This window comes from Artibeus jamaicensis, unplaced genomic scaffold (genome assembly GCF_021234435.1).
Source record: "Artibeus jamaicensis isolate MK-2021 breed Jamaican fruit bat unplaced genomic scaffold, CSHL_Jam_final scaffold_1031, whole genome shotgun sequence".
Lineage (NCBI taxonomy): Eukaryota > Metazoa > Chordata > Mammalia > Chiroptera > Phyllostomidae > Artibeus > Artibeus jamaicensis.
In genome coordinates, this window is record NW_026522026.1 from 4383061 (window position 1) to 4400436 (window position 17376).

The 17376-nt window shown below is 42.2% G+C and overlaps 1 protein-coding gene across 1 annotated transcript; it reads left to right on the plus strand.

The window, feature by feature from the left end:
• The first annotated feature begins 172 nt into the window (after window positions 1–172).
• On the plus strand, window positions 173–8059 carry ODAPH (odontogenesis associated phosphoprotein). Its single transcript, XM_037150224.2, has 2 exons — window positions 173–252; window positions 6552–8059. The coding sequence occupies exons 1-2, from the start codon at window positions 186–188 to the stop codon at window positions 6944–6946; spliced, it is 462 nt and encodes a 153-aa protein (XP_037006119.2). The 5' UTR covers window positions 173–185; the 3' UTR covers window positions 6947–8059.
• Window positions 8060–17376: the final 9317 nt, after the last annotated feature.

The following is a 17376-nucleotide window of genomic DNA, read 5'->3' on the forward strand; positions in this document are numbered from 1 at the left end:
GAAGACTCTGGTTGATAAATACTTTCTGGCATTTCCTTGCTGATTTCTCAGCCTCACACCACAGGCTCTGACCACAGTGGGCCACTATGCACATGCACATTACCTGACTCAGGCTGCTGGTGACTCACCAGCTCCCCTTTAAATCAGGGCTGGATACAAGGCAGCAGCTGCTCGGGGCAGAGGCCATGGCTCACAAGCTCTGCGGCTCCTACTGGCTGTTGGCCTGCTGGTTGGTGGCAACTGTGGCAGAAGGTAAGGGTTTTGTTTTCATTCTACTATGGTCCCATTAATCAATAAGTTGTATGAAAAGGTAAAATTTGGCTCCATGATTATACATGTCCATAAACTGAAAATATTTATGTTGGCTTCTACCAGCCTGTGTGGTTAAAGAGGAAGAGGCTGAATTTTATCATTTGAAGACTTTGGTCTTCATCTCACCACTAGCTCTGTGACTTTGGACATACTTAACCTCTCTGACATCAGTCTCTTCATACGTGAAGTGACAGTATTAATAATATGCATTATGATGGGGGGATGAGGACCAAATGAGCTATCATGCAAGAAAAGCTCTTCAGGCTTAAAACACTGTATGAATATGAGTTACTATTGCTCTAAAGCTGAGAACTTGCCATCCTGGGTTGGAGCAATGTCCACCTCTTTCTATCCCCAGAAGCACAGTAATTTGCACATGGTGGGTGTTTAGTCTCTGTTTGTCAACTACTTTAATTAATCACATCTATTTACCTGTGTGTTGGGGCTCCTCTGGTGAGCAGATTTCTTTCTCTAGGATTACATTAGATTCCATTTCTCCCCTCTTCCTATTCTTTTCCCTTTCCTCCCCTGTGAAGCTTCCAAGTGGCCTGAGCCTTCAAATTGGTTTACAAACACCTGAGGAAATGACAGACAAGGACAGGGAAAGGAGGAGAAGGGGCAAAGGGAGGGGAAGGAGACCCTGGGAGACCTGGGTCTGATGTCTCGGTTCCCCTCAGTTCTGGAACTGGATGTGGTTCAGGGACTAGAGACGCTGGAGTCAAAATGAATCCTTCTCCCATCACATGCCCCTGGCGGCTTTGCAGAGACCCAGCCAGAAGTTAGTCACCCCCAACAATTCCCTGCTTTCACCCACCAATGCTCACGACAGAGCAGGGAACAGAGCTGCTGGGCAGAGCTCCAGACCTCATCCTGAGTCTCTGGGGGAACTCCAGTGACCAGGGGGGGCAAGGGCACACACAGAGACCACACCTAAGTCCAGCTCGATCGAGTCCAAGACAAGACCCCCAAGTATCACTTGCTAAAAGTAGCATGGTAATGAGGCACCATAAGACAGAACTAGCCACCTTCTTTCCAGAAAGTGAACCATTTGTCAGGAAACTCTGTAACTAAACAGGTTCTAATGAAGTTAGAAGTTTATTCATATCTAAGAGAACACCAATTAAAATGTAAGAATTGATTTCTGAACTTGACTTGCTCTTCCCCTCTGGCCCTCAGACTGGCATCGACATCCTTTGAATGTAGCTCCCCTCTACCCAGGCAGCCCTGGTTCCCCCTCTCCACTCCTACACACCCTCGCCCTCCGCCTCTCTCCTCTCTCAGGCAGGCTGTGGCTGCCTCCTCCTGTTTTCACCTCTGTTTATTGCAATTCTGCTTCATATGATGAGGTTTAAATGTCACTACAGCATTGCCAGTTTTAAAATTGCAACCTGTCCCTTTCTCCGACATTGAAGTCTACTTATGAAAATTTGTACATCACCCATGAACTTACGGCGTCTCTGTGCTTCTGAACTCAGGCCGTGTTTTATCATCCATGCATTTGCCGCAGCACCTAACATAGTAACCTGCACCCTGCTGAACAGTGATTAGCCTCTTAGCAGAGAATTGAAATAGGCTTGTGTGACTCTTTCTGGGGTCTGAATTCTTTACCTATAAAATCAGAGATTTGACCAAGGGAGCCAGTCATTCTGTGAGCCTACATAACAAAATGAGTTGCAGTTAACCAAGTTAAAATCAAACTGAGTTCAGTCATGAGTTAATTAACTACAGGATTTATACTTCTTTCCGGTTCCACTCCAAAGCATATGAGAATTTTTCTAATACTCCATGTGCCACATAAAAGAAGAACTGCATATCATAAATCAAGTATGAAGCTTACTTATCTTAAAATCAGCTGGGTCAGTTCACTATGACCCAGCTATTGTCTGCCCAAACAACCACAGACTACACATAATTATATATACTTTTTAAAAAAGATCTTCTCATCTTACTTTTTAAAAAAGTACTAGTTGTTGGTATGCCATGAGTTTTATGTCTAGACTATGATAAACCCATTTCAAATTGCTATACAAAATCTAAGCAATATTTTGGTTTAACTTTTTATTTTACTCTAATCTTAAATCTAAGTTATTGTGAATTTTCTAGGACTAGAATTAAGTACTCACTGAGCTTCACAAAAATCCACAGAAAGTAAAATTCAGACCTGCCTGGCCATTCATTCGGTTTGTCAGCTATGTCCTGAGCACCACTCTAAGCCAGAACTACCCCAGGTGCTAGGGACATAGCCGTGACCAAAGAAGTCAATAGTCCCTGACTTCATGGAGGTCCTTTGTCATAAGAACAGTACCCTTTACTCCTGTCAACAGTGCACAGATTTTATGTATAAAGTACAACCAGATGGAACCAAGAAAATGCAGCTCCTGCTAACAGAATCTTTCCATAACATTCGAGATGAATAATTACAGTAGCTAACACCTACTAAATTCATACTGTGGGCCAGGGATGTTCTGAGCACTTATCTCATTTCAGATAACACAACAAACCCATTCGATAGGTGGTATTAACTTCATTTTACACATCAGGAGGAGACTCAGAGGAGCTCAGAAACCTGTCTTGGTCACAGAGTTATTAAACAGCAGAGCTCAGGAAACCTATAACTCCAGAGCCTTTTCGACACAATGCTGTTCTCTCAAAATGTTTTTAACCTGCGTTTAAATATTTGAACTACTTTGGTCTGAATAATGTTGTCTCATCTTTGACATTGAGAACTTTGGGTGGTACATCAGTATGTCGCATAATGAGAACTACTTGCTTATTAGCCCTGAAAGATAGGAACATGGTAACTTTTGCAATTATAGAAACTGAGATTTCTGCCAATCGATGAATTCTGTTCTAGGCACTGTGCTGGGGATGAGGTCTACAGGATGTGGTCAAGTGGATATTTCAGTGGAGAAGGAATATAACCTCTGTAGAGGAATCATCTGACTGATGAGGATCACTGAAGCTTTCTCTCTTAAAAAGGATGCTAAGGAGTCTACTTAGAAAGGTAGAGAGAATTTTAAAGATAATTCTTCAAATAAACGTAGATGAATGAGAATTTTGAAGTGTCTTTGAGAAGAGTATTAAAAGTTCAGAAGGCAGTGGGAACTGAGTACAACCATGGTAAACAAAATAATTAATGAGACGTATTAAGTCCATCAAAGCTGGAGACTGTGAAGGGCATCAACCCACTTACTCAGATTGGTGACCTCAACCTTATAAGGAAATGGTAACAGTTTCCCAGACCAATCCCTATGGCTCCCACATTTTGGAACACTTGTCTAGCCCACCAGTGACCTGAAATAGTCATGTGTCTGGTCTGCTGGGAGAATGTGGTTTTATGTGGTCCTGCACACATTCTTAGGTTGGTTGATGGAACAGGCATGTTTGACCTTAAGCCCTTAGAAATTCCCAGGAGAGAACACTGAACACTGCTGGACATCCCAGAGTCAGGAAAAAAGCAGCCTGGCAGGCTCCAGGACCCCACTGTCAGATGGAGGGTGGGGAGAGTAGCCTTGGGATTTAAGCACTGAGATAAGCACAAGGGTAGGTCAGTAGGCTGACTGGTTGGTTGGTTGGTTGGTGAGTTGGTTGGTTGGTTGGTTGGTTGGTTGGTTGGCTGGCTGGCTGGTTGGCTGGTTGGTTGGTTGGTTTGAACAGGTGGATTGCAGCTTTACTGAGTTGCAGAGCTCAAGGTCTAGCTAAACCTGATCTGATAACGAAATGTCAACATGTGCATGAAGAGTAAAGCTAGCGTCTTCCCAAGCAACTGGATCCTCGGCAGAAGGTTTTCGTGTTACAAACATTCAGAACTGATCCAGTTACATAGGTGGAAAGAATGAGTAATGTGGGATTTAATCATCTTCTGTAGTTTGAAGTGTCTTAATCTAGTTTCAGTCATAGAATTTGAATACTCAGTAGCCTGGGTGATCTGGGAGAAAGAGTCAGCACTTCCTTCAAGGAACAGACATTCATTCAAATGAGCTTTTAAAAAGAGTACAACTGGAGGTGGAGTGATTATTACAAGAATGTCTCCAAGAACCTTAAGTACAGCTAGCCCTCAGTTGGACAGCTCTGAAAAGTCAAAACCCAAGCTACTTTCATCATCACTATTACCAGAGATTCTTTTTGAGAGGCCTTCCCCATTTTATAGTTTCTCAGGAAAGACTGGCTTCTCTGCTTATTCCACAATGAACTGGACAAAACCTAACGTTCCAGCCCCTTCCCTACACCTTCCACTGTGTCTTTTCGTTAAAATTATCAAATGAGTATCTGATTGGTCAATGGCCAGCCAATGAATGAGTGTCTAACAGCAGTCCAATCAGCCATAGCCAAATGTGTGCAGGACTGACCTCTCCAAGGGCTGTGGGGGGAATGGAATCTCTGCAAGGGCCTGTGAACACAGCGGGCAATAAGCATATCCAGTACAACCAAGAAACCTGAATTCAGCTGGTCTAATGGTGAGGGTGATCTAGCTCTTTTTCAGTGCCTCAGTACTCCTAGCTTCCTGTGGGGAGTTTATTTTCCCACCACTCACATTCAGCAGTCCTTTCAGGCCTATGTTTCCAGGCCTAAGTCTCCAGGGAAATGAAGGAATAATTTTCTAAATGGAAGCTAACTTTTTCATAGCTAAATAGATTAGATGATATAGCCAGAGGGAAGAACCTGACACTTGAACTTGATCAGAGTTCTCTTCTCAGACACTAATGTCATCCTGGTCCTTGGAGCTCATTCTGCTGCTGCGCAGAGAGGCTTCCCTCCCTCCTCCCAAGGGAATGATTTCACCGCTGGGGCCAGAGAGGCAGGCCTTTTGGATTCATGGAACTTTCGGGAGGCGGTGGGGGGTGGAGGCAGTTATTTTTCTTTTCTTTTTTTAAAAGACCTTATTTATTTATTTTTAGAGAAAGGGGAAGGAAGGGAGAAAGAAAGGGAAAGAAACATCAGTTGGCTGCCTCTCACACATCACTAACTGTGGACCTGGCCCGCACCCCAGGCATGTGCCCCAACCAGGGATCAAACCGGTGAACTTTTGTTTTGTAAGCTGGCACTCAACTCACTGAGCCATACTGGCCTGGACTATTTTTATTTTCTTAACATTAAGTTCTTTTTCCAGCTAATTTTCTGTATATTTTAAATAAATTCAATTTATTGGGGTGACATTGGTTAATAAAATTATTAACCAATAATTTTATTGGTTAATAATTTTAGGCTTCGGGGCACAGTTCTATAACACATCATCTGTATGGTTTACTGTGTGTTCACCACCCCAAGTCAAGTCCCCCGCCATCACCATATACCTCCCCTTTACCCCCTTCAACCTCACCCCGAACCTCTCTCCCTCTGGTAATCACCATACTGTTGTCTGTATGAGGGTTGTGCTTTTTTTTGCTCAGTCCCATCACCTTTTCCAACCCCAACCCCTCCCCTCTGACAGCAGTCAGTGTGTTCTTTGTATCTATGAATCTGTTCCTATTTTGTCTGTTTATTTTGTTCATTAGATTCCACATATAAGTGAAATCATATGGTATTTGTCTTTCACTGACTGTAAAATGCACACATACATATATATGTGTGTAAACACACGTGTACACATGTATATGTAAATATAAAGGTATACAGGTGTGTATGTGGTATGTGTGTATATAATACATATATAATCTTTATCTCCATATCTGTATAACCACCCAGATGAAGATTTAAAGAGTTCCCTGATTACTTTTTCCACTGAGTAACAACTACCCTACTCTAAGCTATTTTTTTAAACCCTAGTTTAGTTTAGCTTGTTCTTGAACTTTATAAAAATGGGAACTTTTGCTCAACATAATGTCCATGGAACGCATCCACGTGGTTGTATTAGCAACTCTTCCTTTTCCTGGCTGAGCAGTACAGTATTTCATTTGATGACTGTGCGCAGTCTGTTTACATACCTTCCTACTGATGGACATTTGTACTGATTCCAAGTTTAGTCTGATATGAATAAGGCCGCTATGAAAACCCTTGAACTAGCCTTATGCAGTAGACACACGCACTCATTTGTCTCGGGTGAACCCCCAGAATGCAACTGCGGGGCCATAAGGTGTGTCCACACGTTTCATCTCGCTGAACGCTGGCAGTTCTTCCAAACACACTGTGAGACCTCTCCGTTTCTCTCTTCTAACCTTGCTGCCCTGCTACCCCTCAAACATCTCCCTTCTGCTTTTGTTCTCGGGCCTGCTTTCTGACTTGCATTTCTCTCCCCACAGGACAAGAGGCAGTCACCCCTCCAGGAGGCTCACGAGATGATGTGGATTCTACGGACTGCCAGATCTTTACACTCACCCCTCCACCTACCACCAGGAAACCCGTGACAAGGATCCAGCCCATCACAAGGACACCCAGGGGTCCTTTCTATTTTTTTCCAACATGGAGGCCCGGAGTCCACATTGGGTTTCCAAACAGACCCTTCCTTCCTCCAAGATGCAACCACCGTTTTCAGTTCCATCCTTTTTTTTGGCCAAACAGTCACTTTATTCCACATTATAGATATTTCCCCAGAAGAAGATTCCGGAGAGGAAGCTCCTCTGAGGAAAACAGATGGAAGAGAGAAGCCCCAAACCTGCTGAAGCCAAAGAAATCAGTACCTCAGAAAAGACTATAAAAAGATTTCTGTTTTCTTTTTCCAAACTAAAACTACTGAATTTGAAAATTACCTTAAACACCACTGACTATAAATGGTTCTCATTGTCAGCAGTGAAGATATTGCTGTACAGGTTGTTCAAGTTTGCCAACTAGAAGCAATAACCACATTATTCTTATTCCCAGTATGTTATGATCACAAAATATTTATGTAAATAAAATCCCTAAATGAGTGGTTCTAGTCATTCCCATCCATACTGAGTGCCAGAAGAATCAGCTCAGTCTTCTAAATTAGAGTGAGGGGCATTTAAATAAACGGAGATTGTTGTAAACCAAATGGAGACATTAATGACGCCCTTTTATACTCACTGGAATACTTCGCAAGGTGCATTACAAAGTGAACTTTAAAAGAAATTCTAGAAAAGTGAAAGCCTTATTTAAACCATCTCTGGCGGTAACATAAATAGCAGTTATTTATTCATTTACTATATTTTATTGAGGCACAATGAACATAACATTATATAGGTTTCAGACGTACAATGTACATCTGAACGTTGTGTGTTGCCTCCTGCGCGCACCCCATTTACACATTGTGTGTAATGATTCAGTATTTGTACATGTTGCAAAAAATGACCAGTTAACTGGTCACCATAAGTCCAGTTAACTTCATCACCATACACAGTTACAAATTTATTTTTCTTTGTGATGAGAACTTGCAAGATCCACTCAGTTTTCTAACGACAAAAAGAAATGATAAAAGTAAACGCAAAACAAGGTCATGGGAAGTCCGACTATAGATAATACTTTAAAGCTATCATAAACTGAATGACCTAACCACCCAACTCTTGTTTATTATCAAAATGTACTTTAATGTTAAACTTTTTAAGCAACCAGTGCAAATTATCTTGACAAGTATCTCACTTTCTCTCCTTATCATCGTATAGATACTAGCTTAAATAATATGCTCCCACTAGAACTTTCAACATGGTTCTGGGCTCAAAAGCCTGATGAGGTTTACATGGATGTTCTGCTAACTGGAGGACTCTGCAGACACACGTGCACTCAACTACAGGAACCTTGTACTCCTGGGGTGGGATGGAAGCAAGACACCCCCGGCTGCACGCACTGGTTACTTCTTCAGTAAAACGCCACCTCCTGTTTGTGCCGCTCGTCTTGCCTGTAATGTAGACACTTGGTTTTGCACAGGCGGTCTGAGTCTCACACCTGTGCCTCCCAAGAACTAGGTGCATAAGTTACTGCTGCCGCTGCTTCTACAAAAGGACAAAAAGAACGTAAAGACGTGTGAGGTCACTGGGAATGTTGCCTGGGAAATGGAAAGGGATGGCTGTGCTTCCTTGCTGCAGTAAGACAAAAAGGAAGAAAAAAAACCCCTATCTCCTTTACTCACTTCATAGCAAATTTTCATTATAAGAATAGATATTTGCTTCCAAATGACAGGCTTCAATAAAACCTTGAAATCTTCATTAAGAAATTCTGTATTGTGTTAATAAGCTCTCTTCCTTTTTTGCTTTCTCTTTGGTTAGTGAGGCACAAGTAGAAAAGGGCCAACTTTGGACAAATTTGAACACAGAGAAAGGTTTGCATGTGACTCTCACTCCCTTTCAGAACCACCGCCTCCCCATCACTGCTCACAGCTCACCACTCACTCAGGCCCTCAGCACTCTCGCAGGAGCTCCGACTGTCCACAACCAATCTGATTTGACTGGTCTTTCTCTCCCCAAATATTAGAACTTTGGCAATCCGAAAGTTAACTGCTCTGAAATGAGTCTCTGAAGGCCTTGCTACGTGATATTCAACATCAGGAAAACTAAGACAGACTAAAGATAGACAAACAGCTTCAATGAATTAGTCATTGCACCTATTACAGAAAGCAGACTACTGCTGTTGCGTTTCACAGTGAGGGCCACTCACAAAATAATGCTAAGTAAAACTGCATCATTTTCAGCCTTGAACATGTATAGAGTGACCTATATGAAAAGCAGCCCACAACTCGAAGTAAAAGCACAGGTCTTTGTGACTTTTTTAAGAAACTGCACCTTTTGGGTTAACAAATTTTTCTTTAAAATACAGCCCTGGCTGGTGTGGCTCAGTGGATTGAGCACAGGCCTGTGAGCCAAAGGATCTCCGGTTCAATTCCTAGTCAGGGTACATGCGTGGGTTGTGGGCCAGGTCTCCGCTGGGAGGTGTGCAGGAGGCAACCACATGTTGATGTTTCTCTCCTTCTCCTTCTTCGTCCCTTCCTCTCTCTCTAAAAATAAATAATAAAACCTAAAAAAAATTTACAGTGATGCCTAGCAGGTTTACTGACTCAGGTATAGTCCTCAGTCACTAAGACCTCAAAATGGAGCTCTTATCAAATGTGTTCCTCTTAGCATGTAGGTGGGAATGGCCGCTTCTGAAGCAATGGGAGTCTGATGCAGGGGTGTGATTAACTTTTAAATTCATCTTTTGCTTTGTGGCAAAAATAGCTTATGCAAGTCTAAAGTTCTAATTATGTTAAAAAAGCATAACCTGAACGAAATCATCAGACGAACCCAAACCAAGGGACTTTCACAAAACCACCACCCTGTAATCTTCAAAAATGCAGATGTCACGATAGACACAGTTTAAAGAAGAGACACAACAACTAAATGTGATTCTGCAGCTGGCAAGGAGAAAAAGAGGTCACCATGAAGAATGCTTTTGGGACAACTGGCAAATTGTTCATGTGGACCCTATGATAGGAGATAGTATTGTATTGGTTAAGATTCATAGATTTTACTATAAGTGATATGGGAGTTGAAATTTTTTACATGCTGCAGAGCAAAAGAAATCAGTATGTGTATCATCCTTATAATTCTGTATTTCATTTATCAAACGAGCACTCAAATATTCTATTGACTAATAGTTACCACAGTGCATTAAGCAATGTCTCACTGCTAAGTGAGGCAGAGAAAGACAGGTGCTGTATGATATCAGTTACATGTGGAATCTAAAAACACATCTTACCTCAGAGAAACACAGTGATGCTCCTCTGTTTCAAGGGCTGGGAGATGGGGGTAGTGAGGAGATACTGGTCAAAGGGTCCACACTTCCAGTCGTAAGATTAACAAATTCTGAGGGTCCAACGTACGGCGTGATGACTATAGCCAGTAATACTATTCTATATACTTGAAAGTTTTTAAGAGGGTAGATTGTAAATGCTCTCACCCCCCAAACACCAGTAACTATGTGACAGGATGGAGGTCACATAGTTATGATGACTATGTGATAACGCTATGATGATAACCATTCTGCAACGCGTTAATGTACTAAATCAACACATTCTACACCTTTAACCTACACAATGTTATATGTCAATTATATCTCAATAAATCTGGGAGGAAAGCTGTATTTCACTGAAATATCACCACATATCAGGAAACAGAAGATTGCATATTATTAGTATGTAGCATTATTTGCCTTTTCCAACTAGTGCAAATTTAAATCACGAATTTTAAACAGCCTTAAATATAACCCTCTACATCATACTGTTGGCTAGCCAAAGAACCAGAAAGAGCTAAACACACATTCCGAGCAGAAAATAGCTCTCACAATATCAACATTGGAAATTTATGATAAGCATGAATTGGACTGTAGTAGTTCAACAACTTGTGGAGAAGGAACCAGCACAAACTATGACACATTACATCCGAAACCTCGTATGACAGAGGCACGGGCCCTTCTGGCGGCTGCACAACCTGGCCTCCCCACACCCTGTCCCCAGCCTCTTCCTCTCTCATCCCATCTCACACTGCTCTCTTCCTTCCTCTCTCCGCTCCGGAACGCTGCCCTCCTCGGGGCCGCGCCTTTGCTGGCCCCTCTGCCTACAACGCCCTTCCCCGGTACCCACATGGGTGCTTTCCTCACTTCCTTCAGCGCACTCATGAAGTGGCACCTCTCGGGTCCCTGACCACCTCGTCTAAATGCACAGGCGCAGGACCACTTCCTTTCCCATTCCTGGATTTGTCTTTATCCTTAGCATGAATCACATTCGGTCATTCCATACGTATTCTTAGTTATCTTTTTTATTATTTATATTTCATGTAAAACACTACATTCTTTAAAGGCAGGAAATTGTGTCTGTTTTGGTCACTCCTTTATCCCTGGGACTTAGAACAATGCCTGCACACAGCAGGGACTTAATAAATATTTGTTAAATAAATGAAATTTTAAACCTCCTGATAGTTAAACCTATTTGCTTCCGACTCAGTTTCCACATATCAGGGGAAGTCTCAGGATTTTAAATTCTTCTCCTGAAAAAAAGAACTTCTACTGAGGTGAAAAGATAAGGTACACGTAACCCCCTCAAATAAAACAGTCACTGCCCGCTGGCACATGCGTGGAACCTTCTTTCAGAAATTCTAACATGACTCTTTCTTTCACTGAAGATAAAATTTCTCTTTCAACAGTTTGTTGAAGGATAGATCAGACTGGTAACCAGAAGTAAGAGAATCCTCCAATTTAATTGACTAGTTTTGTCATTTTTTTTCAGGCTTTATTAATGGAATCTATCACTCTTTTTTTAAAAAAAATATGAGTCCAGTCTGGATTGTAAAATCTCTCCTCCACAGCCAGGCAGAGACACATGAGTTTCCTGGGAGGGCTAATTATCTGAAATGCCTTTTCAAACTGTTATTCTTTAAATATCTGTTCCATGGGTGAGGAGAAACTGATTTTCTGATAACACAATTTATATACTTCTTGGCTTATGTTCTAAATAAGAGGTTTATTATATGTTCTGCACACAACAAAAATTTCAACTTCTTAGGAAATGTCTTTCACAATTTTCCTTCACATTCGATGCTCACCCTCATGCAGGACAGAGGTAGACTTTATGCTATAACAGTCATAAATTTATGTTCAAAATGTGTTTTACAGTTCTTCTGTTTCCATATTCGCAAAGTATTTCTCCTTTTCTGCCACCTCTTTACAGTTTTCAGTGATGATTTTTTTTTAATCAACACGTTGTTATATTAAAGTCTTAATTAAATTTTAGACACAAAACAGATAGCTTATCTCCCCTAACCAACAAGAACAACTCGCCCCGCCCATTTTCACACGCCGCTTTCCAGCACCAGCTGATTGACATCAAAGATGGGACTGCGTCAGGGGCTGTACCACGTGGACTCCTGATGCTGCACTCCAAAAGTCCAGAGAAACAGCCAGTGTCAGTATGACCTGCTTTTCAAATTCCCATTCATTGTGTGCACTGACTCACATTTGGCCACTTATAGAAATCACACTTGAAAAACATCTTGCCAATGAATTCCAAAGACGTTCAGAGTCTGTTTTGGATTGGCACCTCGGAAGTGGCCTAATCAGCCTTCCACGGCCCTGCCTTTGCCCATCCGCCCACAACTCATCCTTGTGAAGCCAATTTTCTTTCATAAAAGGTACAGAGAATAAGTAGCATAGACGGTAGGTATAAAATAGACGGGAAGGCAAGAATAGTATGGGAAATGTAAAAGCTAAAGAACTTATGGCACATGCAAATGAACTAAATGGGGGGGGATGTGGGGGGTGGGGGTGCACAGGGTGGAGGGGAATGAAGGGGGAAAATGGGACAACTGTAATAGCATAATCAATAAAATATATTAAAAGCATTTCTTTCATAATTCTCCAACTTCTTTTTTATTCAGGGTTCTCAGCAAAGTCCACAGCTCCTCTCACCAGTCCCATGCTCCCACTAGCAAAGCTCTCTGCCAGTTCTGTCTTGCTGACCCAAGTCACCAGCCTACCTGCTGATATCAGGGGAGCCCTGACAACAATCAGAGACAGAGGCCGCATGTGTTTGGTCTCTTGCTTCTCACTATGCTCTAAACCCCTAAAACTCCTGGGAGACTAGACTAAGGGTGTTTTAACTATCAATGTCCACCAGGGTGCACCACTTCATTGGTGGTACCATCTGGTGGACCATCTGCTGTACATTAAAGTTCTCTTTTGCCATCAGTTCACATAGGTTAAGCACTCCTCAAAAACAAGCCCTTAAAAATTGAAAAATGCAACTGTTTATTGCATGGATAAAATGAACAGATTATACCACTCCAGTAAAATTCATCACAGGTTTTTTAGCATTTTTTACCCTTGGTAAGGATATGGGTTACAGTGAGCGGGGCTTTCCTGCCACCTCCTGGATCACGGGTTGGCAGCACTGGGCTGTCCTGGGCAGAGCCTAAAGGGTAGGGTATCATCCCAGTGAAGTGGACGTAAGGCCAACTGCACCATCCCTAAATCCAAGTGTTTCAGAACTTTACTTCATCCCTCTACCTCAAAAAGGGGTGTTATCTCATTAATTTATTTCCTTCTAAGACCCAACAGAAGAAAGGGGACCTGATTGCCTTACTTAAGAAGAAAAGTGTAATTACCTCTGGCTGGTGTGGTTCAGTGGATTGAGCACCAGCTGTGAACCAAAGGGTCACTGGTTCAATTCCCAGTCAGGCTACGTGCCTGGATTCCAGGCCAGGTCCCCAGTAGGGGACACATGAAAGGCAACCACACACTGATGTTTCCCTCTCTTTCTCCTTCCCTTCCCTTCCCGTCTGTCTAAACATAAATGAATGAAATCTTTTTTTTTAAGTGTAATTAAAACTACAATACATTTCTCTGGCTAGGTTGCATTTCCGAATACAAAATAATTTTTGATCTAAAATATATTTTGAGCCAAACTAGATTAGCTGAACCTGGTGCTTGCCTTTGTTTTCTGGAGATAGGTAAACAATCAACAGAGGAAAATCATCAATAGTCAAGCTAAAATCTGCTTTTAAAATGACCTTTAAATATTTTTCGTCACAGAAGGAACTCACATGGCCGATAAATCAGTAAAAATATGTACAACCTCAGTAGTAATCAAGAAAATATAAACTAAAGCAAAATAATTTTCACCCATCAAATTGGTGAAAAAAGAAATTATTAATATCTAAAATGTTCCCATATGGAAAAATAGACTTTCTGCCCTGGCTTTCTGCCCAATAAAATGGAGCTCAGTGGATTGAGCGCGGGCCTGGAAACCAAGCAACCACGGTTCGATTCCCAGTCAGGGCACATGCCTGGGTTGCAGGCCAGTTCCCAGCAGGGGACACACAAGAGGCAACCATACATTGATATTTATATCCCTTTCTCCTTCCCTTCCCCTCTGAAGATAAATAAATAAAATCTTTTTAAAAATAGACTTTCTCATACACTGTTGATGGGAATGTAAATTGGTATGGGATTTTTGGAGGACAATTTAGCATAATCAGTCAAAATCTAAAATGACTCCTGGCTAGTGTGGCTCAAATGGTTACAGCATCATCCCATGGGCCAAGAGGTCATGGGTTCGGTTCTTGGTCAGGGCAGAAGCCTGGGTTGTGGGTTCAGCCCACAGTTGGGGCACATGCAGGAGATACCGCATCAGAGCACATTCAGGTGGCCACCAATTGATGTTTCTTTCACATCAATGTCTCTCTCTTCCTTTCTCTCTAGAATTAATAAATATCTTAGGGTGAAGATTTAAAAAAATAAAATGAAACATACCTTTTGCAGGTCCTTCGAACTGTCCACCTCTGGTGAGTGCTGGGATGGTTTCTTCAGCCTCCATCCTCTTTACCTCTGTGGCTCTTTTACATTTTCCACAGCTTTAATGGTTCGTGAGTAGGCTGTCGTTGGCCTGAACCAATCAGCATGATCCTGTTTCCCTTAGCTCCCATTATTAATTCAGACAAAGGAATTTAACAAAGGCCCAAACTAAGCCATTCCCCTGGCTACAGTGCTTGATTATAGGTGAGTGGTATTCAGCTTTGGCTTTATCAGAGTGGAGTTTTGTTTGAGTTTGCTGGGGGAACACACTTCCTCCTCTTTCAGAGAATGAGGACGTATATAGCTGTAGGAATTGAAGCTCCCAAAGTTTATATTATCTAAACAAAATTATTCTTAAATTGATTCCAGATCTAAATAATCATGATCATATATTTACTTCAACAAACATGCACGGCTCTGTCACTTATTGAGTGACAGAGGAATTTACTGTGTAAATTCCTTAATCTGTCCAGGCCTGCTATCTTGCCTATAGAATATTACTAACATTCCTACCTTCACCAGAATGTATTATTACTATTGTCACACAGAAATCTCTGTGCCAGACGGTGTGGAACAGAACTAAGTGCAGTTCCCAGTCTTCAGAAACACAGAAAATTCAGTGAGGCAGGGACATTGTGATACAGGGTGCAGCCAGGGGGGCCCCCAAAAAAAAAGATTTGGAATGGTGTCCAGAATTCAAAGTGTATAGGAATATTGGAGAGACATATAAGATGTCCTCACCCCCCCCCCCCCAAGGGGGAAGGAACGAATGGAGCCAGGCCACTGAGAGCTGTTTTGCACAGCAACAGTTTTGGAGCTAACCTCTGGAATGATTATTTAACATATGTATAACCTTTAACTAGTTTCATAGATATGTTAAATAGCAGTGGCCAAGTTTGGAGCCAGGGAGAAGGTAGTGGACTGGGACTCAGGAGGATGTAACTAGGGGCTGCACTCCTGAGTGAGAAGGGCTTGAGGACTCAAGATGAAGCTAGGGGGCTGCGCTCCTGAGTGAGAGATCCTGTGTGAGAGCCTGGAAAAGATGGGCTCCGGGACATGAGGCGAGAACTGTCCAGGTGAAAGGGAAAACCACGCAGCTTTGCCAGAATGGAGATCCCTGCAGCCAGGTGAAGAAGAAAGCCACATGCTTTTGGTGGAGTGCGGACTCCTGCAGCTTTGGTAGAAGAGGCCCACGTGGCTTTAGGATGCCCATTTGGCCGCGTGGCCTGGAAAGCAAGAGAGACTTTGACTGGAACTGGGTACAAAGGACTCTTGCCAGTGGACCATGAGAGGGGACCACAGTACTTTGGATTAACTCGAGATCCTGCACAGTGACACAGCTGACGGTGCCAGCAGCCTGCAACACAGATGTGTGCTCTTTTCCTGATTTACGGTACCCGGAGTTGGGACACCTTGGAGAAGGGAGCGCTGTGTGGGTGTAGGTGTATACCCTAAAGGACTTTGATATTTTAGTGGTGGCATTAGGCCTGAATAGCATTAAATAAACATTTTGTTTCCTTTTCACAAATCTCTGGCATTAAGAGATGTCTTTCCAATTGGCGGCGGACAGAAGGGCCCAGTAGATTTTAGTATTTTGTTTTTGGGAGGGGCCCCTGTTGTATAGCAGTTTTGGGCATCCCTAGGTGGGCCAAATATTGTATTGCCCCTCCCTCGGACTTCTTGTTGTTCGGTAACAATTGGGTATCGCTCTTACCGGTGTGTCTTCAGAATCTCGCTCTGACTCTTCTGGAGGGACTAGGAGCAACTTCACAAAAAGATTTTCTACTTAAAAATACGTGTAGTGGGGAGACAGACAAGGAGGTACACGTGTAAGCAAAAGGAGAGATTATCCAAGGAGGAAGGCTGAAAACAGGGAAGTGACTGAAACACTGTTGTCACAGGGTGGAGGGGGCATTTTTAATTCTAGCAGCAACATTAAGAGAGATCACTTGTCAGATCTAGAGGCAAGGACATAGCTGAAAGGAGATAAACTGACATTTAAAAAAAAACTGTTCTCTCTAGAGACATGCTGAAATAAGATATTTTTGTGCCATTTCTCTCCTTTTTTTCATTAATATTAACCAACAATATATTTTCCAAAATCTTGTTAGCACATTCCTCACTTCTACTGGAGATGACCCTGTGTGACCAAGTAGAACAAGAGGTTAAATAAGACCCTGTGTGTGCTCTGGCTGCTGTGGCTCAGTGGAATGAGTGCTGGCTTGCAATGTGAAAGGTCACTGGTTCAATTCCTAGCCAGGGCACGTGCCTGGGTTACAGGCCGGGTCCCCACTTGGGGGTGTGTGAGAAGCAGTCCATCGATGTATCTCTCCCTCTCTATAAACAAACAAACAAAATCTTTAAAAAATAAATAAGGCTATGCAATGGGGGGAACAAAATTTTACTGAGAGCAAAGGAAAGTGACATTTTATAGATAGTTTTTTGTTTTTTAAAGAAAATTTCTCAGTGTATAATACATTCAGTGTCAGGTACTCCCAAACACAAACAAGCACCAGGCTCTAAATCACAAGTCACACACAAGCGGTAACAAGTGATGTCGAGATCCATGGTAAGGTGCTTCTCAGAAGGACATGTTAAGAAACAGATAAACTGAAACACATAAACTAACATTTTCGAGTTAGCTCATGTCTAAGCTATCACAAGAAGAAATAAGATCCTTTAAAAAGCAATGTGAGAACATAATTTTTCATTCACATAGAGGAGTGTTAAGGGCCCATTTCTAATGTAAAAACACTTAATACAAAACAATAGAGAAAAACCCACTTAGTCCAGTTCACTAAAACTAGCCTTAAAGCCTCAGGAGCAATGACCCTGGTATTTCTAATTCTTGGCCAG